Here is a 24,412-nt window from a genome sequence, read left to right as displayed (position 1 = left end):
TTTTTGTCATGTTGACACTCTGCAATGTCTATTTTATACATTATTTTTTGGAAGATGATCCTTGAGTGCAAAAGGAAGATAAATGACACATAGCTATATAAAATGTGGCTCTCGCTAGCAAAATATGGTAAGATTCTGGCTCCACTGAGAGCCATAATTCTTACATGTGGAACTTGTTTAAATATAGGAGACACTGGAGCCTTCAAATAAACATAAGTCTACATATATGGTGTATAAATTGAAAAAATTTCTATAGTTCATGTTATTACCTTCTAATTTCAAACGAAAGTTATCGTTTCTATGGGTGATCATTACCCACATCATACTATTATTAACTCATTGTTGTTCAAAAGGATTTCCACTGGTCTATTTTTCAGAGGACTTCTTCTACATTTGTACTGTGAAACTTAGTCTAGATGGTAAAGTCATACTACTTGAACACAAACTAAACTGGAATGTTATATTGCTTGTTTCTCGATTTATAATATATTTATTGCTATCTTTTGTCTACTACACACATCTTATTGGATCTGATTTCTGCACATTCATTGTAGGACTTGGAGTTGTATTGTTGCCCCTCACCCAGGGGTGAAAGGCTCGCTACCCCGGCACGTTAGTAGCCAATCAAAAACACGAGGCTGGAGAATGCTCTTAATCCATTTACTTCCAATACTGCAGTATGGGGGTGCTCTCCGGTTCTACAAAATGGAGGCACCCAGAACAAAGGAATCTTACTATATATATATACTCTGATTACACAGGGGGTGTTACTTTCTTTCGAACCCCTTGATTGGTCAGGACGGGGTTAGCAAGTTAAGTTACATTCAATCTGCAAGTTAAGGCGCACAATCTCAATGAGTCATAGGTTACATTCGAAGCTCCATTGGTTGAAAGTTCTCCTCTTTGTCTGCTAGCACATGATGTCCACCATTAAGGAATGCAAATCTGGCATGTAGCCACCTGTAGCCACCCTTTGGCAGAGAAGCCATCTTTAACCCTTGACACATTACATTCTTTCACAAGATGAAATCTTTCCCTGCCTCTATCAGTATTGTGGCCATCTTTCCATTTCTATGTCATGTCAGTGTGTTTCACCAATATTAGGGTAAGGCATGTTTTCTGTTGTTTGCAAAAATCTCAAGCCTACAACGCCAGTTGTATCATTATCGCCATCATATTTGGGCTCAAGATCATCTACCTTCCAATTGCCCCTAGCTGACTTGAGCATAGTTCTCAATCACTTTCCCCATCGAACTCCCATCTGCCAGTCATCTTTGTTGACCCACCTGACCAATCAGAACAAAAGTAACTTCTCCCCTAAACGTTTTAAACAGCCTGAAGCCGCCCTTCATAAGCCACTGTAACCAAGGCAACCACAACTCAGGCTCCACACACAGTCACAATGCTAAGCCTCTGGCCTACTCAGGTACATTCTACCCACACAGAGGTCACACGAAGCATTTAAACATAACAAAACATTGATATACCTCTCATTTCTCCATAGAGGCATTCAAACATAGGCCTAATCTACACCAAGCAGGATATTGCATTGTGAAAGTGGTATGAAAGCGGTATACAAAAGGCAGGAGCCACACCAAGCAGGATATAATGGTATGAAAGCGGCGTATGGAATGTGTCAATGGGGCCCCAACAGTTGTCAGTGCACCTCAATACCGCTATAAAGCAGTTTTGGGGCTCCTGCCACTGATATACCGCTTTCATACCACTTTCATAGTGGAATATCCCGCTTGGTGTAGAGGAGCCCAGTGTCACTTTTTGTTGTGAGGTTATTTCATGAGAGCAATTCAAGCAACTTTTATCTGACGGACGGGTTCGACCTGAAGGCCATGACAGATGATCAAAGCCCATTTTGATAGTCTCTGCTTTCTCTTTGCAGACTGCTCACGTGCGATGATTTCTCTCGCCATCCAGAGCTTTGCGATTTAAAACAGCAGGCCTGCGTTTGTTTCTCCCAACACCCACGTTGCTCAGACCTGTGCTTCTAGGCCTTGTCTACGCACACACAATGCATTTGTGCCTTGGAAGCTCATACCCATGTGGTTGTCTTTTTCCTACTTTTGCTTCCAAATTTCTCTCGCCTTCCTTCCACTCCGCGCGTTTTAGCCTGCGGCGCACCGTAGGGTCAGCTAGCCTGTCTGTGCACTCTCCTTTCGAAGAATGTTAGCTTCCCACTGCCTCTGTATGATTTGCCCTTGAGGAGAGGAGGTAAGCTCTGGAGAGAGTTCACCCCCAGCTGGTGAAGAACCCGTGAGAGCTTTCTCCCCCACTGGTACAGGCTGGCCTATTTCTGACGCCGACTCCTCTGCTTCAGAGTCTGATTGATCACCTGAAACACCTTCTTCCAAAACGGGGAGCAGAGCTAGACATGACACCTGAGCGTCTTTCCTCTGAGGAGGTGTAGTTTGAGGAATCCACCTTGCCGTGGGACTATTTAAACTCCAGCAATACTCCCCCAGGTTCTGTGCTTCTCAACTAACTTTGCATTCAGTCCCATGGAGCTGTCCAAGGTCCTGACCACAGGCCAGCTACCCTGGACTCTCGTCATGCATTGCTGGAGCACCATTTGGGGGCTTCATGCTGAAAAACAGGAGGTTTCCTCGCTCGCCTACCCCATCCCAAGTTGCAAACACTGCTCGCTATGGATTGTGGAGAAACCAGAGCTTCCCTGATGTGCAGGCAAGCTGGTGGTCTCCAACTGTTTGGAATACAACTCCCATAATCCTTTGCCATTGACTGGAGGTTATGGGAGCCAGAGTCCAAAATATCAGGAAAGTGCTAGATGGCTTACACCTGAACTAGGTCAATCACTGGATAATCATTGGGGGGTCCCCCCCCCTGGCAAATTACCCACCCCGAATCTCAGTTTGTGGCAAGTACCTTGGTGATTCTGCAGGGAATCAGTGGCCAGTTCCTGTTCTAACCTTGATTGTTACAAGGCATGTGTTTTTCTTGGGGAAAGCTCTGAAAAACATAGCATCTGTTCTGCAATATGAAACCAGCAGGGGAAGACAGTGGGATATCATCATTTTCTAGGCAGAACAATAATGCGTAATGAGGCCCCAAGGCTGCTTTCACAAGAGACACTTGAACGGCCTGCATGGTCGTGTCACATGGGCCAGCATAATGCGCCTTTATAATGTTAGCCTTTTTCGTGCCCGCTGTTTTCTGGCGCGCAACAGGCCGTGGCTCCGGGAGCAAAGTCTGGATGATCAAAGCGCTGCGGCGAAAATCACAGTGTCGTTTAAAACTATCTTGATTAAGACCGGCCGATGTTCACAGTACAGGTTGCGAGCGATTCGTACTTTTTGGTCTTGTCCCAAGATTGAGACATTTCGGAAGTCGTCTTGGTGGAGATTAAAAACATCATGGGCTCTCTTAGGACTCATTCGTTGTTTCATTTAGTTATGTAAAGAAAGTGGTGAAATCAAGGGAAACTGAGATATTCATTCATTTATCAACTGCAACACCGTCCATTGATGAAGGGTATTTGAAGGTTTGGGAAGTTGTTTGTATGGTTAACTCATTTACTTAGTGAGGGTTAAAAAGGGGAGGCAGCAAACGGATCAATTAATCAAAAGATGGGTCTGGTTCATTATGTACTAGAATGATAAGTTTCAAGACTAATTGTTGTGACTAATAGTATACTTTTCCCTTCCGTTTTGGTAAATCTAATTAAGGATGGATGCTATAAAATATCTTACACCTACTTTGTGAATTTATTTTGTAACTGTGTAAAGTTTAATAAAAGAAATAAAAGGTTTTTTTCCCACCCAAAGAAGAAGAAATACAGATTGCGAGCTTTCAAATGACACAGAACTCTTCCTCAGTTTGGGAAAAGTAGATGTTTCTGGCTCAAAGGTTTGCTGTTAAGTCTTTGCTATAGGCAATTTTAGTCCTAAGGTAGCAGTGAAGGATGCAGACTTAATTTGGTTCCGCTGCATCGTATATTTAAGATGTAGGTTTCACAGAGTCATGCTTTGATCTCAAGTGTCAGTTTTGGGAAAGGCGTAGAACTGTCTGCTCTAACTAGTACAGTGTGGATGAGGGTGTTGGTCTTTTTTAAGGCTGAGATGCTCTCAAGGATGTGTGTTCCAGTGGTGGGCAAAGGCAAACATGGTTTGGATCCAAGCTACCTGCGGGATCACCTTCTCCCATACAATCCGTTCCCCACACTCAGGTTCTCTGGGAAGAATTTACTCCAGCCAATAAAAACAAGGCTGACAACTAGTACCCAGAGGACCTTTTCTTCTGCTGCTCCCAGTTTGTGGAATGGCTTGCCGGGAGAGATTCGTCAACTTAACAGTCTTCCAGAATTTAAGAAAGCCATAAAGACTGGCCTACCCAGTTGAATTTTAAGATGCTTTTTTAATAATGTGCTGCTTTTAATAATGTATTAGTTTAAAATGTTTTAATTAATTATATGTATTTTATGGTGTTTGCATTTAGGCGGGTAACAAATAAATAAATAAATAAATAAATAAATAAATAATGCGCACAGATAAAAGCCAGGGATGTCTTTTGGTGGGAAATTCAGTTCTTTTTTTTGGCATTAACGACGACTTTCCACCTACAAGCTGAGCCGCAGGCTGTTCCTCAAATTCGGGGAAGGTTCTGCTATTTGTGCAAATCTCTGGGCAATTTGTGTAAATGACAGCCAGATTTGTGCAAATTTGGCAGGATCTGCATAATTTGCGCAAACTTGACCGTGCGTCCTGCAGATTACAGAACCACCCCCTCCCCTTCCTTACTGAAAGCACAAAATTCCTGGAAAATCTGCGAACTGGCCCAACCCGCTGCAGATCGAGTCAGATGCCACAGTGGGAAACAAAATGAAGTCTAGGAAAATATGTCAAGCTTCATCCGCAAATGGATTTCTCCAACATCCCTAGGTGGTGTCAAAACACCCCAAAGGCAGGGATATTTTAGCTGCAAGCTCTTCTTGGCAGTAACATGCCTTAGGAGGGGCATTTCAACCCTCTAGATTGGTGTCAAAATGCACAAAAGCCATGAAACCAAGGAATGATAGACGTTTGGTGGGAGAGAGAAACCTCCTGAGGATGTGGGGAAGGGGGTATGGACATTGTGGTACCCCAGGTTTGCCAGGACTGGCCCCCGGGCTAGAGGTTCAACGGTCCTGGGCTAGCCAAACCAACAGACTGTGTCATCTGTTAAGGCGGAGCATGGAAAAGCCAACCCAAGACCTGTCCTCTGTTAGCTGAACTCAGGCTGCAGGTCACTGAACCTGAAGCTAAAAGGTTAACGTACACCTTCAAGGTGGGAGGGGATTGCCACAATGCTTGGTTTGCTACTTCCGGTCTCCTCCCTCCTTCCTGTTTACCCTTTTTCTCATTCTGATGATTTCTTCCCACCTGTGTGGTGTGATGACTACAATGGGAGAACCGAGCCATCCCATTGTAGGATATAAGTTACATGTTCCTAAGTAAAGTTTTCTTTCAAACCACCAGTGGAGTGTTTCTATTGTCTGTACGCGTGGCTACTCACAGGGAGCTGATTCAGACAACAACATCCTCTCCAAGGCATCCAGCAGCAAGTCCTACTTGCAATTTTTCTAGCGGCTTGACGGGCAGTTGGCCAGTAGGAAGAGCTGAGCCCAAGCCAGCTATTAATAATGAGTGACGGCGATATTTTTGACACATTTGTGGCAGAGTGAGTAGGAGACGCTTGAAACTTTCCAGATCTTCTGAGAGGCGAGATGCATTTGCAGGAGTGAACGTGTCAAACATCTTCCTTTTTTGCCCCTGGAGAGCGAGGGGGAGGCCGGGCCCTCTCCATCTATTGTGAAACATGGCATTTACAACATTTCTCTCTCTCTTTTTCACATTTGATGACTCCCTTTCTTCTTCTTTTTTAAAGAATAGAAATTCTTTCCGGGAAGAAGCTTCTATAAACATCTTTAACTGCCGCGCGGTTCTTCTGTCTCATCGAATTCCTTTTATTTCTTCTAATACCCAAACAGACTGGCTATGGACTGTTTAAAAGTTAAATAGGTAACTAAGGCAGGTCCACGCCACCAGCCCATCTTTGAACCCAGAGAAAGGGGTTCGCCGGATAGTAACAAAGGGGGATCTATCGGCCTGTCGAAATTGCTCCTTGTGAACTACGTCCAGGATTACTTTTATACAAGATCTGGAGTGAAACCTGACGTGGGAGAGCCTCCTTTTGTCTCTTTTCTAAGTTATTCTCCTTTGTGGTCTCTCTGAAAGTTCCACATGCGGTGGTTTGGGGACCTTCTATTTTACTTTTATTTAAAGTATTTTCATCCCACTTCTCAGCCATAGTAAGGCTCCTGAAGCGGCTTCCAATCAATCAGCAACAACAGCAAAAAAAGATACCCACTGTCCTGCTCAACCTGGCAGCCCTCTTCCATTCCACACGTATGGTCTGCAAGGGAGCAGGCGTAGTGTAGCAGCATAAGATCCAGCTGCAAATCAGGAAGTTCTCCGGTCTGTGAACTCACTAGGTGGCTTTAGGCAAGGCATTCTTTCAATTCATCCCCACCCTCTGTCTAAAATACGGAGTCGTAGAATCATAGAATAGTAGAGTTGGAAGGGGCCTATAAGGCCATTGAGTCCAACCCCCTGCTCAATGCAGGAATCCATCTTAAAGTATCCCTGACAGATGGTTGTCCAGCTGCCTCTTGAATGCCTCTAGTGTGGGAGAGCCCACCACCTCCCTAGGTAACTGGCTCCATTGTCATACTGCTTTAACAGGAAGTTTTTCCTGATGTCCAGCAGGAATCTGGCTTCCTTTAACTCGAGTCCGTTATTCCGTGTCCTGCACTCTGGGAGGATCGAGAAGAGATCCTGGCCCTCCTCTGTGTGACAACCTTTTAAGTATTTGAAGAGCGCTATCATGTCTCCCCTCAATCTTCTCTTCTCCAGGCTAAACATGGCCAGCTCTTTCAGGCTCTCTTCATAGGGCATTATGTTGACCTTCCTTACAAGGTCGATGGAACGATGGCAAGGTGGTATTGGCTGCGTTCAGATGTCACACTAAGCTTGCCTCCTCTCTCCACTGCCCCCCGGGCTCATGCACTCTTCCATCCCCTCTTGCATAGAAGAGGACAGTTCTCTCTTCTACCCAACCATTCAAGGTGGAGGAGCCCTTGTGGAGCATTTGGCCACTCTACCCACCCGCCTGGTCTTGTTTAACGGTGAGGCAACATGCAGAACCTCTGTACCAATCTCCACCTGAGAGCAGCTCGTATCGGAGCAGAAGGTCACAGTGATAACCTGGCTCCAAACCACATAGAGCATCAAAGGGGGGACAGGACAGCAGATGGTGCAAGACCAGAATCATATGCTCTAATCTCTGTCCTCCACATGTTGACATTTCTGGGCTGTTTAGAGGTTGAACAATAGCAAGCATTTATAGCCAGAAAGTTACTGCCCAGATAACTAATGTGCAATCAGCAGTGTAATGATCAAGGGATGTATCAGTGTCAGCATGCATAATACAGATACTTTGGTATTAATCCAGATACTCTGGCTCAGATGCTTTGGTGTCTTCTGTTCTTGCACTTACATTGTTGTCTTTGAAAGCTTGAGGAAGCAGGATGGCTTCCCAAATATATTTTTTCTAGGTCCGACTGCCACTCACGTTTTAGGTTTTAATTGAAAGAGTTCTAACAATACAAAGATGTACTCTTCATTCCTGCCATAAGAACATTAGAAGAGGCATGCTGAATCAGACCATGGGCCTATCTCAGACTTCTTCAACCTGGTGCCTTCCAGATGTTTTTGGTCTACAACTCCCATAACCCCCCAGCCAGCACCCCAGTTCATTGCTGAGACAACAACTTCCTATTGTCCTAATAGAAGAGAGCTCTGGCCAGCAGGACCTACTTAGAGCTATCCAAGGTCCTACTTTCTTCCTGCCTCGATCTGCCTCCAGCCTTCACCTTGCTGCCAGCTTCCCCTGCGAGTCTCAAAGTACCACAGATCATGATCTCATCAAAAAACCTTCTTTCTTGAATAGGCCCTCTCTAACTATCTTCAACACTGCTCAGTGTCATGTCTAACCCTACTGCCCCTGTTCTGGGAAGGTGTTTCAGGTAATCAATCAGAATCAGATTCAGAACTAGAAGACGCAGTGCCAGACACCAGCCAGCCTGTACCAGTGGGGGAGGAAGCTCTTACAGGCTCTTCACCAGCTGAGAGTCAGCCCTATCCAGAGCTTATCTCCTCAAGGCCAAATCCTACACACTCAGTGGGAAGTGAGCTTTCTTCCGGAGGAGAATGCCCCAACAAGCTAGCTGATGCTAGGGTCTGCCAGAAGCTCAAACGCATGGCACAGAAGGAAGGTGTGAGAAAGTCAGTTCGATTGCGCCAGAACCTGCCTCTGCACCAAGTGCTCTGAAGTTACGGGCGTTTGGGAAATGGCTTCCTATTCTTCTTGAACGGACAATTGTCTTGCTTAGTTTGCATAGTTTTGCCTAGGGGGACGTTTCCAAGAGGTTAGACTCTCTTCAGGTAGAAGAGGCGTTTGTTGCTTAATAAAAGCTTCGTGGATTACTTAGCAAGCCTCGTCATTTGCCTCCCATCGAAAGCAGGAGTGTCCTGAGAAACACGACACTCTGACCCCACATGGCCCTCTGCCTCTTCCAAGTGTCCTTTGCCTTCACGCCTAAGGATGGGATCTTCCTCAGTTATATCTCGATTGCCCTTCTGGGGATGCACTGAATATTGCAGTGCATATTTTTTTTTAATCAAAGCTGCCACCCTAATGCTAGCAGCTGGATTTTGTTGTCAGAATCTGTCCGAACGCCACGGTGTTGAGCAAAAATGGTTCCAGTTTGCGGTGTTCTGCAAGATTGCATGTCAGAGCTGAAATCATTGCATCTGTCAGGGAGAGGGACTCCGGGAGGGGAATACACTTTTTCCCTCACCGCATTTTACAAATTTATTTTATTTTTTGGGAGGGGAGCAGTTCCGCCAGTTTGCTGACTTTTTACAGACCATTGCTTTCGCTGCACGGCAGGCAGCCTGAGGGAGAAATTGACAAGTGAGAATATTTGGGCACGTATGTTGACAACTCACCCCACCTCTTGTTTCCTAGAGAAAATGGAGGTAGTGTGAGTTGATAGATAAAACACAAGGTCTCACTTTTAGCTACCAAAAAAAAAAAAAAAAAAAAAAAAGAATATATGCATTTAAAATCTTTTAACTTCCTTTTTTTGCATATATAGCGTTTTGTTTCCATGGAAGCAGATTCTGTCACTAGCAGCCGAACTTGCTCTTCAGCTGCTTGCAACTGTTTCCATATGGAGCGAAAAGAATCCTGGCTGGCAGGAAACCCAATGGGCTGTTCGTGCATGGTGCTATTTCCTAATTTCGGTAACATGTTTGTTAAGAGAGAAATGAAGGGAAGAGCCTGGATTCACTGTCAGCTTAAGTATGATGTAGAATAGCCTTCTCCAACTTGCTGCCCTCCACGTATTTGACTTCAACTCCCATCCAACATGCCCAATGGCTTGGAATGCTGGGTGCCTAAAACGTCCGGAGGGCACCCATTGTCAGGTTCAGGTCTGGTAACCCTGCTGTGGATCCCGATGCAAACTCAGAGGCTGAAGGTAATGACCAGCCAAGCTTCAGCTGATATGCCAGCTGCGCCCCTTCCTAGAGTCGGAAGACCTAAAGATGGTAGTGCACATGCTAGTAACTTCGAGGCTCGACTTCTGCAATGCACTCTACATAGGGTTGCCTTTGTGCCTAGTCCGGAAACTTCAACTAGTTCAAAATATGGCAGCCAGGTTGGTCACTGGTACACCTAGGGGTGACCACGTTACACCAGTTTTAAAAACTCTTCACTGGCTGCCAATTCGTTTCCGGGCAAAGTATAAAGTGTTGGTTATCACCTTTAAAGCCCTACATGGTTTGCATTCAGGCTACCTGTGGGATCACCGTCTCCCGTGCAATCCATCCCACACACTCAAGTCCTCTGGGAAGAATTTACTCCAGTCAACAAAAACAAAGCTGACAACTATTACTCAAAGGACCTTTTCCTCTGCCGCTCCCAGATTATGGAATGACCTGCCGGGAGAGATTCGTCAATTTAACTGTCTTCCGGATTTTAAGAAAGCTATCACGACTGATCTCTTCCGGCAGGCCTACCCAGTTGAATTTTAAGATGCCTTTTAATAATGTGCTGTTTTTAATAATGTATTAGTTTTAAATGTTTTAATTATATGTATTTTATGGCATTTGCATTTGTGTTGTACCCCGCCTCAATCTGGAGGGAGAGGCAGGTAACAAATAAATTATTATTATTATTATTATTATTATTATTATTATTATTATTATTATTATTCAGGAAGCACAGGAGGAAATTCTCCAAGGCTTTCCAGGAGTCAAGAATCTTCTCAGGAACTTATTGAACAAGAGGCCCAGGCTCAGGGATTAGCTTCCCTCTTTTCCCCTTCCTGGAGAACTCCATCTGTGTTGGAGGGGGAGGGAGTATCGGAATTGACAAATCCCAGAGTCCGCCGCAGGGTTAAGCAGGCAGAGTTGAGAGTAGGTGAGAGGCGGTCCGCTAGACTAGCACATGGCAGAGGTTACAGCTTGAAGACCCTCCCTGAAGGAGGAGTCCAGTAAAAGCCTGTCAGGCACAGCAGGCAACTGTCCATTTAGTTTAAGCTTAGTAGACTAAATAGCTCCTTGCATTCACACTCCCTTCAGGTGTGAAGAGATGTCTCTTTACTGAATAAAGCTTTGTGCGTTGCACAGCAGACCTCTTTATTGTCTCCCATCTCGGCGGGACGGCTTGGAATCACGAAACAGATGTAGATAGAGAGCCTCAGTCAAACAGGGCCTTTTGCTACGTGATAACTTCTTTTTGTGTCTGGAGAGTGACCCTGTTCTATTCCCAATGCTAGCCTGATTTCTTTTATTTCCTTTCCCTCCCCCACTTCCCTTTTGGAATGTAAACTTACCCAGTCCCCCAAATTTTCAGGCCTATCCCCAAATGTCAGGATGCTGCTAGGTCATTGTGAGATGCATGGAAGGAGGCAGCATGCAATACAGCTTAGGTAGGCTGCTGTCGGACTGAAAATTGGACGCTGCAGAGTCAAGTTTTCGTAGGGTGTGTTTGTGCGACGGGGGAACCAGCAAGAGCCCAGGACGTCTGACAGCAGAGCTCCATTTACCTTGAGCCGCTGCCAGGCTGGTTGTATTTTTCAGTCCTGGTTTTTATTGAAAGGCAACCACAACAATAAAAGCGGTAATTTGTGAACCTTGCTATTACACAAGAGGATCACGCTGGAACTTAAAAGTATTGTTGATGGGCGTGCATTTCCTGCATTCTCTAGTTGTTGATGGGTTGTTCAAAAAGGAAACACCCCATGCTCAGCCCCTTAGTGAGCACTAGTGAAGATAGGCGTGATTAGGGTTGTCCCACAGAATCTTAATACCTGCCCTGAAAATAAGCCGACTTTTTGTGTTTCTACTTGTCTTTTGGAAGCAGGGATGGGAAGCTTCAGTGGCAGGCTGAGTCACACCCAGACACCGACATCCCGGTTCTAAAGGTTTGTGCTTGGGGCATCTTCTGGCCGTGCTGCTGCCTAGGTCTGGGGCTGGTGGATGTAGGGAAGTCTGTCGGACTCACAGACCCATTCAAGTACCCGCAATATCCCTCATCCCAGGTTCAGTTCCCAGCATCTCCAGTTCTCAGGTCATGAGAAAGTCCTCCCTTGTCTAAGACCCTGGAGAGCTTCTGCCAGTCAGTGTGGGCAACACTGCACCTGATGGGCAAGAAGTCTGATCTGGCATACGATGTCCCAAGGCTTGGCGCATAGATGTTGACCATCTCTAGAGCTTTAACCCGCCAATTGGGGAGGCTGGTTGTCTAAGAAGAGGCCTGGTGGATCAGACCAAGGGTCTGTCTAGTCCGGCATTCTGTTCACACAGTGACCAACCAGCAGCTCGCGGGAAACCCAAAAGCAGGACATGAGTCCTGCTTTCCTCCAAGCTCTGATCGCCTGCTGAGCCTGGGCTTCATGTTTGCTGTTCCCTCTCGCATTTCTCACTTGCTTGTTCTGAGCTTCATCCTAATTCAACTGGAAGGGTAGCATAGACAATGGAGAAGACTATCAGAATCCAGATGTTTAGGTTGGTTAGTCACCAGGATGCTATTTATATGGCCTTTAGCTTTCACACTGTCCATTTTACATCCTCTAGCATATCTCATCCCGGTATCTATTGGTGGCCACCAAGAGAAGTGTCTGCAAGTGCACTGGTGCCTATGGGTACCATGTTGGAGATCTCAGGTCTAACTCTTCTGGACTATGGGACAGGAGAACAATTATGCAATCAGGTGGAACACACGTTGTATTATTAAGAGGGCTTCCTCCCTTGTCTTGTGGGAGTCCAGTAGGCGTAGAAAGGGTGTCCGTGTCTGTGCGCATGTGCGCAGTGCATAAATAGCCTTGTGGAGTCCTCTGAAAAAATGGTGAAAAGTACAACCTTATTCCTTTTGTACTGTAGTTTTCCGAGGAGTCCATAGCCTGTGAATGACCGCTAGGTAAGCGACGTTTCCCAATCATTGTTTGTAGTAGACGAGTAAGCAACCCATTCATGACATCAGTCTATTTGTGGGTCCAAATAGACTGCGAAGCTCCTCCAAGGGATGTATTACCAGTGTGCATTCTTGTATATCAATACATCTGTCCATCATTCGCACCAGCGCATTGTCAGCTCGTTGTAAAACAAATAAAAATACATAATAAGAATGCCTGTGTTGTCGATCACTTCCAACGATTTATAAAATGTCTCCTCAGAACTTCGGGCCATGGAGTTGTGTATTGTATTGTATTTGCGAGGACATGTCATGAAATGAATTCACTCATTCCCTAGTTCACCATGTAAGCAGTGCAGATCCGGCAAGTTAATGATATATATATATCGATGCACAGTTATGTTACAATATCTGCTTGCTCCACATATGGGGGAGAGAGAGATAGAAAGAGAGAGAAATTCTGTTAAATATACTAACATGAACTTGTTTGCGGCTTGTCCCTTCCTCCTGTTTTCTAGTGACTTCCAACCTGCGGCAGAATCAGCCGGCAAAAGCAGCCGCCCCCGAGGGACGCCCCGATTCCCCAAGCTGTCTCGGAGCCATCAAAGAGAGCCCCGGAACCCGGAGCCGCAGAGTGGTGACCTTTGACTTTTGGGAGATAATTACGACCGATAGCGGCATGTACTTTAAGCTGCATTCCGATTTTGTTCTGTCCTGTGCAAGCCTGATGACGCAAGCCTGTGGGTGGAAAAAACAAAAACCAGTGTCGAATTTTAGAGCCAGAAAGGGAAAACTGGTCTGCCAGAAGAGTCCTTACTTTGATCAAGCAGGTCGCTTTTGAAGTAGCAGCCATTTTCCAAAACGATCAGAGGCCTTTTGGCCTAGGACACTCCCACCCCCCACCCCCCACACAAAGGTTCACATTTTCTTTGCTTTGTGAAAACTCTCATTCCTATACTGGAGTCTCCTGTGGTTTCAATGCGATTCCCTCTGTGTTCCCTCATAGCTTTCTGAGGCTTGTGGGTTCATGGGAATGTCATTTCCCACCACTAATTACAGTAAGACTATTTCTTTTCACCCACTTTTTCTACCCGGCTCATTACTTCCCCCCCCCAAACAGAGCCTTTTTACCGCCGCTATAAACCAACGGAGAGAAAGGATCCGTGTTTCTGTCCGGATCTTCCCAGATCTCCAGGCACAGAGAGAGCAAATCCGAGCCGCTGCAAAACCCACAAGGGAAAAGTTGTTCTGTGGTGAAGCGGAAGTGTGCACTTCCAAAATTCTTAATTTGCTCATGGCAAGAGATGAAATCAAGGGAATGGGTGAGGTGTGCGGGTTGGGTTTTTTTTACAGTGGATGAGATAGCTTTCTGGCCATTTTGCTCAGCTTGCACAATTGGTGTCTTGGTGATATGTTGCATAGACACTTTCTCAGCATCAACACCAGCGGACGCGTGGGGCCGCTTTCTCCACCACTTCCTGCTAAGACACAGGAAGCGACACCGCCAAGGACTGCCTCATGAAAGCGCCCATCGCCTCTCGCCAAAATGGCTCCTGGTAAGGATGCAGCAAGGACAACTGGAAGATAACCCGGGGGCGGGGTGGGGGCAGAATGATGGTGGCAGAATGATGGTGGCATCTCATGGGAATACTGACATGGGATAGCTGGGAATGCAGGTCACTACACCCATGCTTTGCACCATCGTAGGCAGCGAAGGACATCTGAGCTCGGAGTCCGGCAAACTGGTGGCCTCTGGATGATATAAACTACAACTCCCATTGTCCCCAGCCAACATGGCCAACTGGTATTCTGGGAGTTGTAGTCCAAAACATCTGGAGGGCACTAGGTTGCCTATCCCTGCTTGGCTCTTTTCCTTTTCTTTAATAAGCTCTACCGGACATACTCCTGTCTTCTATCAAGAACAAAGTCTGTGTTTCCTTCATGTCTTCTCCTGTGATGTACATTTTGTGCTCAGGGTGCCATCGCTTTACTCTCAATTGCATCCCTCTCCCGCAGAGCTAAATCTACTTTCCCAGAGATGTATGTCTGCCAATACTTATTTTATTCACTTCCCTCCACCCTCCCTCCCTGTACTAGCAGTATTATTAAAACTTTCTAGCACACTGAAATGTCGATTCGGAGAGCATGAATTACAATGGAGCAGTACGCTCTCTACGGCAGTAATCCCAGGGTTTGGATGGGAATACCAGTCCACATCAACACTGTTCAGAGGGATCAGCATTTGAAGACCTGGGACGTAAATGGAACCAGAGACCTTGAAATGTGCGGTGTGTCGTTTGTGCTGGCCATGGGACAAGACCCCTGAGTTTGCGGTCGCCATTTCACAAATGACATCTGCAACATTAGTTTTCAGCTTTGCCACACAATGACATGAATGCATTTATTTGGAGGTGGGGGGCTCCCCCCACATTTTAGATTGTAAGCCCAGAGGCAGAGCTGTCTTCGTTTGCAGAAGTTTGTGGACCGGGTCATTGCTCCGGGAAGGAAGTTGGAAAAGCAATCTACTGAAAAGCAGCTGAAATTTTTGATAGGAAATATGGAAAGTGCCCTATGAGGGTATTCTCAAGCGGGAGGAACCTCAGAAAAGGAAAAGAAGTCCAACTTGCATTGGAGCAGAGGAATGGGCTAGATGACTTCTGGGTGATCCTTTCCGGTTCTAAAATTCTGTGATTCTGTGCCACGATAATGGAATTTCTCGCTGCAATATTCCTGCATAGGAATACAGCAAAGCAAAACCTGTGTACAGGTGCGATTCCTCATATCTCTCATGCAGGTGATGAGGTTGGGTTATGCATAGGGATGCACGGCTTTTGTAAAATGCATTCCGTCTGCTTTTCGCAGATCATCAGGTGCCCTTGGTTCCATCATCAGCTCATTGATGGAATAGGATTCTTCCAAGCTTCCGAATTTGCGCAAATCCACTTTGTGCAAATTCACACTTGCGAAAATGTGCAGATCCCCCCAATGCACATTTCCATGCTTTAGCCTATGGTGAAAATGTGCATTTCCAGCTGCATGATGATGATGATGAATCCTATTTTTCTACAACGAAGTTTGAGTAAAATTGTGGGACGTTAAAAAACAACAACTGGTCCACAAGTCGAGGAATCTGTGCGATTTGGGAAACGCCGATCCACTGCGGAATCAGTGGGTCAAATTCATAGAAATCCTTACTCCTTTGATTCCATTGCTGATTTCTTCAACATCCCTAGTTGTGCATGGGTACCAGTGAACCTTGGAAGTCTCTTGCTGAATTAAGAACATCAGACCTGTGTTGGTTCAGACTGAGGGTCCATCTAGTTCAGCACTCTGTTCACACAGTGGCCAACCAGCTGTCTACTGAAATCTGACAAGCAGGATGTGAATACAGCAGTACCCTCCTACCCATGTTCCCCAGCAACTGGTGCATGTAGGCTTACTGCCTCTGCTGCTGGAGGATGCACTTCGCCATCAGGGCTAGTAGCCATGGATAGCCTTCTCCTCCAGGAATTTATCCAACCTCTTTTTAAAGCCATCCAAATGGGTGGCCATCACCACATCTTGTGGTAGTGAGTTCCATAAGGTAACTATGCACTGTGTGAAGAAGTCCTTCACTCACGTGAGACCTGCCAAATCTTTACGCTCCCTACGAATTGCTTGGAAGCTGACCCCTCTCCCAACTGCTTCAGCTGGAGACAGGCAGTCACTCTTCCCCTCCCCCACTCTTTTAGAGAGTTGAAAGCAGTTTGAAGACTTTGCATTAGGGACACTGGGACAACATAAATGTATGCACACAGTATGGGAAGCAACGCATCTTCAAACTAGTTTTGACTCTCCCAAAATCTATCATTTGTCTCTGACCATAATCTGACATCTATTACAGATATATATATATATATATATATATATATATATATATATATATAGCATTGCAGTAGATGAGAAAATTCCCTTTAGAAAGGCAAAAGGTTCACACTTCACAAGAAAGTGGGATCAATAATTGATTGACAGAACTGGCGTGTGTACGTCACTTGCCTAATTTGCCTTTGCAGGTGGAGGTGAGGTAGGAACTGACATTTACCTTTGGAAAACAGTAGAGGATGTACATAGTGTTTCCTTGGTTCTTTGAACAGCATCGAAATTCATTTTGCAAAAGAGAGCCTCAAACAAAACATAGTGACATTGTAAAAGAAAAGTGACCACTCGTGGCTAGGTAAATCGTTAACGTTTGTTTTATTCTGCCACTTTACAGTAACACACTGGAACCAAAATAGCTTCGAAACTGTTTACAGTAACACACCAGAACCAAAGTAACTTTGAAATAATTCACAGACTCGCAAATTGAACTTGGACCTCAGTGATTAAAATTGTGGCTCATGCCCTAGGCACACATCTTTGTAAAGAGGGAGGCTTGAGATAGTTGAATTGCTAAGACACAATTTTATCTCTGGACCCTGTGTCCCACAGTACAAAAACACATGTCTTTGTCCTCTTGCCTTTCCAGCAGATGTTTCCAGAATGTGAATAGGGGAGAGGAATGTCCAACTGAATTTTGAAAATGCACTCCTAGTTAACAAAGTTCTTTCATGGAGAAGAAACACTGAGATCTAGAGTGAGCAGGGAAAAATATTGCCTGGAAATGGAATACTGTAATGTGCTGCTGATATAATGTTCCTCTTCTTCTAGAATTGGAAAGGACCTTGAGGACTTCTAGTCCTCCTTGGAGGACCTCTAGTCTCCATGGAGATCCTCCAGATCATTGCTCAACTACAACATCTCTGACACATGGTTGTTCGGCCCTTGTTTAAAGACCTCCTTTGAAGGAGAATCCCACCACTACCAAACAGCTCTTTATCATTCGGAAGTTTATCCTAATATTTAGCCAAAAACTATTTATAGCCTTCTGTTAACTGTTCTCCTGGAAGCCGTGACTTCAACATAATGATGGTTCCGCAGACGTTTGAGGAAGCTCAAATCTGGAAAATCTTTAGGGAACTTGGAGATAATTTTTTGGAAGCATCAGTGGATCATGTCTGACATATATAAGGATGGTTTGGAATTCTTACTAGGGCCATTCATTAGACCATTTCAAAATCTAGTGATCGTGGGTTGCCTTCTTGAAATCTGGCGAAATGATGTTAGTTAGGATAACCTCTCAGTTCTTTTGAGGTTCTGGGGTAGGGCAGTCTTTGACTTTTGGATAGTTCCTCCTCTGGTAAGCAGGTAGGTCCGTCTGCAGGAAATAAAAGCAAAAGTTTAGTCACCTGTTTAGAAATGGTCTTCTTTTCTCATCCGTTTTGTAATGGATGTATTCCCTCTATTACATGCCTGTGCATCAAGAGCTATCAAATTGTGCTGCATATGGCCTTAATGCTTTTATTAAGCCAAACTTCCAAAATCTAGATTTATCTAAGACCACATAATGAAACTGTGCGGAAGGCTTAACTCCAAAGATGTCCATTATATCACATCTTGTTAAAAAGGATGAATAATTCCTAAGGCTCTCCCTATTTGCTACGGCATATTGCTAGAGGAATTGCAATAAACAAATTGCTTCAATTTGAGAAAGAGACCGCCAGTCATAAAACACGGTGACGGAGTTTAATGCAGCAAGCCGTCGAGAGATAATGCACAATGGCAGTAAATTTGGAATTTGGCTCACGCAGGGAACCCGTATGCAAAGGTTCCATTTGCCGTCGCGAAGCGAATGCTTCATTGTATAGGGAAAGATGTTTAGTTGTTAGCTGTCAAACGAAATGAATAGGAATGTATTAAGGACTACAGTTGACTGGCTCAGTACAGCAATAATAAATGGGGACTTCGAATCCGCAGCGGCTGAACTGGTAATGAGAAGTTCCTTGTCGCGTCGTATTAATGATGTCGAAAGTGATAGCCAACTTAAAAGTATTTCAGATCTGAGAACGTAGGCAGACCAGATCCAGAATTTTTGAAAATCAGTATTTTAAAAAGAGCGGGGTGGGTATGTCTGAACAGAGGAAGAGAGATAAGTTGCAGGCAGTGGTTTGAATATCTTAGCTGCTCTAAAAGAGAGATTCCCTCTGAATTTCTGACATGGTTAGAAAGCCTGCAGGAATTTGGCAGCCTGACTCCAAATGTTCTAAGCAGTCAATGAGTTCCGTTGTTCCTAACAGAGTTCTCTGATTTCTCCTTCAACTGCTAGTGGCACTATTTATTACTTTCCTTCCAGATCCACTCTGATTCTGTTCTGGAGGTCCCTGCTTTTGCCCTAGCCACAACTCCGTATTTGAAATACCGTCTTTGAAAACTCAAAGCGCCTAGGGAGACTGAGGAGCAAAGGCTATAGAAGGTGAATGATCTTAAGAACCGAATCCTTCGTTCCATAGCCTTCAGTAATTTCTTTGTTGGGAGAGGTGGGTTGGTTTTAAATGAATTTGAAACTCTTTGGGTGGTTGTAAACCCAGGCCTAAAAATCCTACCACCCCTATAACAATCTCCGGATTTTAAAGCTTTTTTTATAGCAGAAACAACAAATAGTCTTGTAGAACCTTGAAGGCGAAACCATTTATTCTAGCATAAGCGTTCATGGATGGGCAGGCATGGGCAGACTTCAGGCTTGTAGGATCTACTGGTTGGTTTATTTGTTCTACTAATGCCCGTAAAACAATGGGGGCCCCTCCCTCAATGAGTCTACCTGCTCACCACCAGCTGCTGTTTCTCCCCATCTTCTTTCACACCATTGCTTGTTGAGCAGGCAGAGATTCAAGGAGTGCCTTCTTCTCACCACCACCATTTTCTGGGCCAGAGAAGAGGCAGGCTAACAAGCTAGATGCAATGGTGAAGAGGAGGAGTAAATCTGGAAGGCTCTCGTCAGTGGGCCCCTGCTGGGACGTGGTCCCTCGGCAATTGCCCGACCGTGCCTATCCTTGACACCAGCCCTAACCGCGAAGTCCACCAGTGGGAGTGATGTACAAAATGAAAACTATGGGGAAGGAGTGAAGACAGATGCAATATGTTGGCCCACGGGTCGGAGCCAATGAGTGGAGTGACCTGAATATACAAGTGCAAATCTACATCTGAGTTACTTGCGATTTAAGATTGTCACAACCTGATGTGGAAGGGAGGGAGGGCCAAGGAAATCCGCTTTCTTCTTGCCAAGAAACAATTACCGATCTACTGCAAATCATCCAGAGATCTCCCAGTGGATCCTGATCTACCTTCTGCCCACTCCTGGACGAGAGTCCTCCTCATCATTATTATTATTATTATTATTATTTATTTATATAGCACCATCAATGTACATGGTGCTGTACAGATAACACAGTAAATAGCAAGACCCTGCAAGTGTCTTTTTCAGGTGCCAAGGAGAGAAAAGATGTAGAGAGCAGAAAATTTAAGTGGCTGTTCACAAGAGCAGCAATTGGTGAGAACACAATCCTTCCGGCATTTCCGACCCTCTAATGAAGGGGACTTTAGCTCATTGACGCTTGTGCCCTCATAAATGTGCTAGTTTTTAAGGCGCTACAAGACACTCTTGCTGCTACAGACATGCACGGGGTTGCATCTAATGTTTGCCTAAATAAAGCTCCCTTTCATTGAGTCTCAAGTAGGACTGACATAGCTTATGATCCACGGCTAGCCTTATAGCATCTTAACAGCCACTGCACCAAGTGGAATGTACCAGTTTCTTGCACTCTGGTAATGTTCCAGTTATAAGGGTGTATCTGAAATGCTGTTGCAGAGATGAGCTGGGTTCATCAGACAAGAGCAGTGAGTTCTTTCGAGTAATAAGACACTTTCATCCTTGCTGGCCTTTGGGTGAGTCACCCCCAAAACGCACGCAAGCTCCCTCCTTTACTCTGTGAACGAAGAATTAACTTTATTTTCTCCCCTCCTATTTCCTCGTTACCTTATTTTTGGCCTGTTCCACCTTTCTCAATTTTAATTTAGTACCTGTTCAATAATACCCTTGGCTTTGCAAGCACTGAAGATGGGTGATGCCTAAAATATCGCTTTAATATCTATTAAAGTGCAACAGTTCCAAATGAAAAGAAAATATATATTGGGTTGGATCTTTGAGTCATGCTTAGAGTTGATCCACGGAAATCAGTTGAACTTAAATTAGCCATGACTCATGGATTTCAATCGGTCTACTCCAGGGATCTCTATTGCTCAGAAATTGGTTATTTTTGGGCTTTTTAGGCCATTTGCAGAAATATCTCAACAATCTGTGCAAATTACAAAAAAGGCTGTAATTTGCGCAAACTCGGCCATCGTTTGTGAAAATTGCTCAAACGTTTGCACAAATTTTGGGGCGTGATTTTTTGCAAATTGCTCAGAAATCTACACAAATTGGAGAATCCCCCCCCCCCCCCAAATGTGCAAAATTCCTGAGAAATCTATGAATTGGCCTAACTCATTGCAGACTGAATTGGGTGCTGCAGTGGAAAACCAAAACACAGTCTGGTGGGGGTGCTGAGCCTAGGAAAACCCATCAAACTCTACCCCCCAACAGATTTCTCCGACATCCCCAGTCTACGCTAAGCACGCCTAAGACTGGATCTAACCCATTATAGTTACATGTTACTGAAATGCACAAATTTGGCTGAATTCTTTCCTTCACTGCTTCCTGACATTGCGTCCCATTAGCCTTCCTTATAACCTAGTGCCTTCAAAAAATGGTCATGCTTGTGGTGATGGGAGTTGTAGTCCAACACATCTGGAAGGCACCAGGTTGAGGAACGTTGCTACAGAACCTTGTGTGTGTGTGTGTGTGTGTGTGTGTGGTGTATAGCCTACTGTGCCAAAAAGGAGTTGATTTATGGCCCCTGGTTTTCTTTCCATTTATTACATCTCTATACTTCTCTACACAGTTTACAAAGATCGCTGTATATGATGGCCAAGGCTCTACCCTGGCTGTGAACAGAGCCCAACATATGGAAGAGTCTCCCATTGCTGGCGGCTGCTCCATGATTTCATGGGTTCATTCCTCCCGTTTCGGAGCCGGCTTTGGGAAAGCCTTCCTGGCCCTATGTGATGCTTCCTTCCTGGATCCCAGTCATTCTGTTTAAGTGACAGGTGATGCCTGTCACTTAAACCATGCACTTGCGGCCCAGACTTCCTGGTTGAGCCATGGGCTCAATTGAAGAAGCCGAGGGACCGCGGACGCAGGTAAGGCTCCCTCCCCCTTGGTCCCTTACCGGGCTCTGCAGGTAAGGGAGAGGAGGGAGGGGGCCTTGCCTGGTGCCACTCCCCTCCACTGTGGAGTTCCGATTTGGAGCCGGAGGTCCGTGGCGAAGAGGAGCGGACTATGGGCGGAGCGGCGCGGGCCTGATTCGAAATTTTCTGATCGGCCCACGGGGCGGATCGGGGGGGGGGGGTCCGTGCACACCCCTACTAGTTACGTTATCCTTTTCTCATGGAGTCTTATCTCCAGACGAGTTGGGAGGTTTTCACTCCTAACCAAGTCCATTATTTCCCCAAGCTGAGATGCTTTGAGAACCTGTTTCTTCTGAAAGATTGTGGGGAGAGATGCAGCCTGTCAGCTCCTGAGAGGGAGGGAGGCAGGCAGGCATCTAGCAGAGGAGCCTATAATATCCAATGCACAGGCTTCATCCTTTGGTCTCGCTTCAGGAGGAACGGTGTGCGCTACCGGCCTGGAGAACCAGCTTTGGCTCAAAGGGACGGCTCCCATCTGTCATGCCACCTCACCCCCCCATAGACACCCAGCCATGAGAGTTTGTTTAGCTGGAAGGAGGTGCTACCTTTCTCTGCATGTAGATATTCTGCATCCCTTTTCCATCAATGAACTGTCGTCTTTTTCGCGCAAGTGGCTTGTTTCATCTGGATAACTTGGACCTGGCAGAACCGGACCCCAACTCAACACGGCCACTTCCATCAACACCACCGGTGCTCAACTTTTGTCTATGTCTGGGTCAGTGACGGACTCCCAGGACATTACGCATGTTATGACTGGCCATATTTGAACTGATTCATGTGTTCAAGTTAATAAGGGCTAACTGAAATTGCTAGGTCTGTAGTGTATGTTTTACAGGACCTCTGGGAAATCTATTGCTACATTTCTCTATTCGTATGATCTGGGTTGTGGTTGTTGTTTTTTGCTTTTGCCGCTCTGTCCTGCTATTAATAATGGACTGAAATGTTCTTCCTGTTACAATGAAAGGAGAAATCTTATCTCTTATTTCCATAAAGTTGCTTCAACCCTGGTTGTCTCAGTCCATGTATAATCAATTCTTCTGTGCATTCCACCGCTGAGATATATGCATCAGGGCCTTCGGTAATCATTTGCTGACATTCATTTTCTCCAGTGAATATTGAATAACTGGAAATGGTAAATTCAGATGGCTCTCAATGTAATTAAATGACAGAAAACCAAAATCTCCTAAGACACAATTTACCTACTCTTTTCTAATATCCCCAATATTGAAAGTAACTACTACTTTTATACCTGGGACCAGGCCAGCAATGAAGGCAAATTGTTTATTTTCTTTTGTTTTAAGCTTTGAGCATAAGAAATATAGTATTACTTCTCAGATAGCATATGTATATAGGGTAGTCAGAGCTCCATCAATAAACGATGTTATTTTAACTCAAGCTATATAATTTAAAAACTTATGTACATATAATTTTCTAAGACACGCTTGTGTATTAATATTTCTTTTGCAAACAAAAATATTCCTGTGGCAATTTTATTATAATCTGGCTAGAAAATAATGCTGGTTTGCAATAGAATAAATGACGTTTTTTATGTTTAAGAGATACCTTATTGTATTCTGTTTCTTTTGCAAGAGAATGTTGTGTTTGCTTTCAGGAGTAGCATCACAGTCTATTTAAATTGGTGAGATGTTTTCTAATGACTTCAGTAGGAATGTAATGCAAGCGCACCAAGGTTTGAATGGTTCCTGGAAAACAAACTAAGGGCGCAATCCTAAGGGCACAGTCCTATTGATTGCACCCTCACTGCTTGGAAACCTTCGAATGCAGAGGTTTCCAAGAAGTCTGTGCCCTGCCAAGCTGAAGCCAGCAGGGCAGGAAGGATGATGGAGGTAATCCTCACGTCATCCTCTGTCTTTCCTGATTTTCGCTAGATGGGCTTTTCAGCCTGTCTAGCAAGAGCACATCAGAGGAGGAGGGAAGGAGGTTAGAGGAGGTACTGGATAACTTGAATCCTAGCTCTGTGGTTTCCTCCCCTCCTTGCCCACCAGAACGCCCTTTTTCCTCTCTCTGAGATTGATTTTTCCACCTCAGATGGCAGCCAGCATGGTTCTTTCTGCTCTGACTGGAAGGAGAAGGGGGCTGAATGTCTCTGACCTCCGAAGGGTTGTCTTCGACCTCCGAAGGGTTGTGTCTGACCTCGGAAGCGTTGTCTCTGACCTCGGGTTGTCTCTGACCTCCGAAGGGTTGTCTCCGACCTCCAAAGGGTTGTCTCCAACCTCCGAAGGGTTGTCTCCAACCTCCGAAGGGTTGTCTCTGACCTCGGAAGGGTTGTCTCTGACCTCGGAAGGGTTGTCGCCGACCTTGGAAGGGTTGTCTCCAACGTCCAAAGGGTTGTCTGACTTCGGAAGGGTTGTCTCTGACTTCAGTAGGGTTGTCTCTGACTTTGGAAGGGTTGTCTCTGACCTTGGAAGGGTTGTTTCCGACCTTGGAAAGTTTCTGCTGTGTCCAATCTTGGCAGGTTCTTCTGAGCATTCCTTTGGTCTCTGGGATGCTCCCCCAGGGACCATAGGATTGCTCTCCAAGTTAGATTCTTGTTATTGACATGGACAACCCATTTCGCTCACTATTGTCTACACCACAGTTGGAGAACCTGCAGGCCTCAAAGCTGTTATTGGACTAAAAACCCCTGGTGGTCTTTTCCTAA

General features: G+C 45.2%; 1 protein-coding gene across 2 annotated transcripts in view; it reads left to right on the top strand.

Moving 5' to 3' along the window:
* SNX29 (sorting nexin 29) overlaps nt 1–13,242 on the top strand; it is a 235,980-nt gene extending 222,738 nt beyond the window's left edge. For both annotated transcript variants that reach the window (XM_063143273.1, XM_063143272.1), the window contains exon 21: nt 13,071–13,242. In XM_063143273.1, the coding sequence (XP_062999343.1) occupies nt 13,071–13,200 (130 nt within the window). In that variant the 3' untranslated portion in view covers nt 13,201–13,242. The remainder of the gene's footprint in view (nt 1–13,070) is intronic.
* Nucleotides 13,243–24,412: the final 11,170 nt, after the last annotated feature.

Source organism: Elgaria multicarinata, chromosome 17 (assembly GCF_023053635.1).
Source record: "Elgaria multicarinata webbii isolate HBS135686 ecotype San Diego chromosome 17, rElgMul1.1.pri, whole genome shotgun sequence".
Classification (NCBI taxonomy): Eukaryota; Metazoa; Chordata; class Lepidosauria; order Squamata; family Anguidae; genus Elgaria; species Elgaria multicarinata.
Note: the sequence above shows the minus strand (reverse complement) of the source record. Positions and strands in the feature narration are given on the sequence as shown.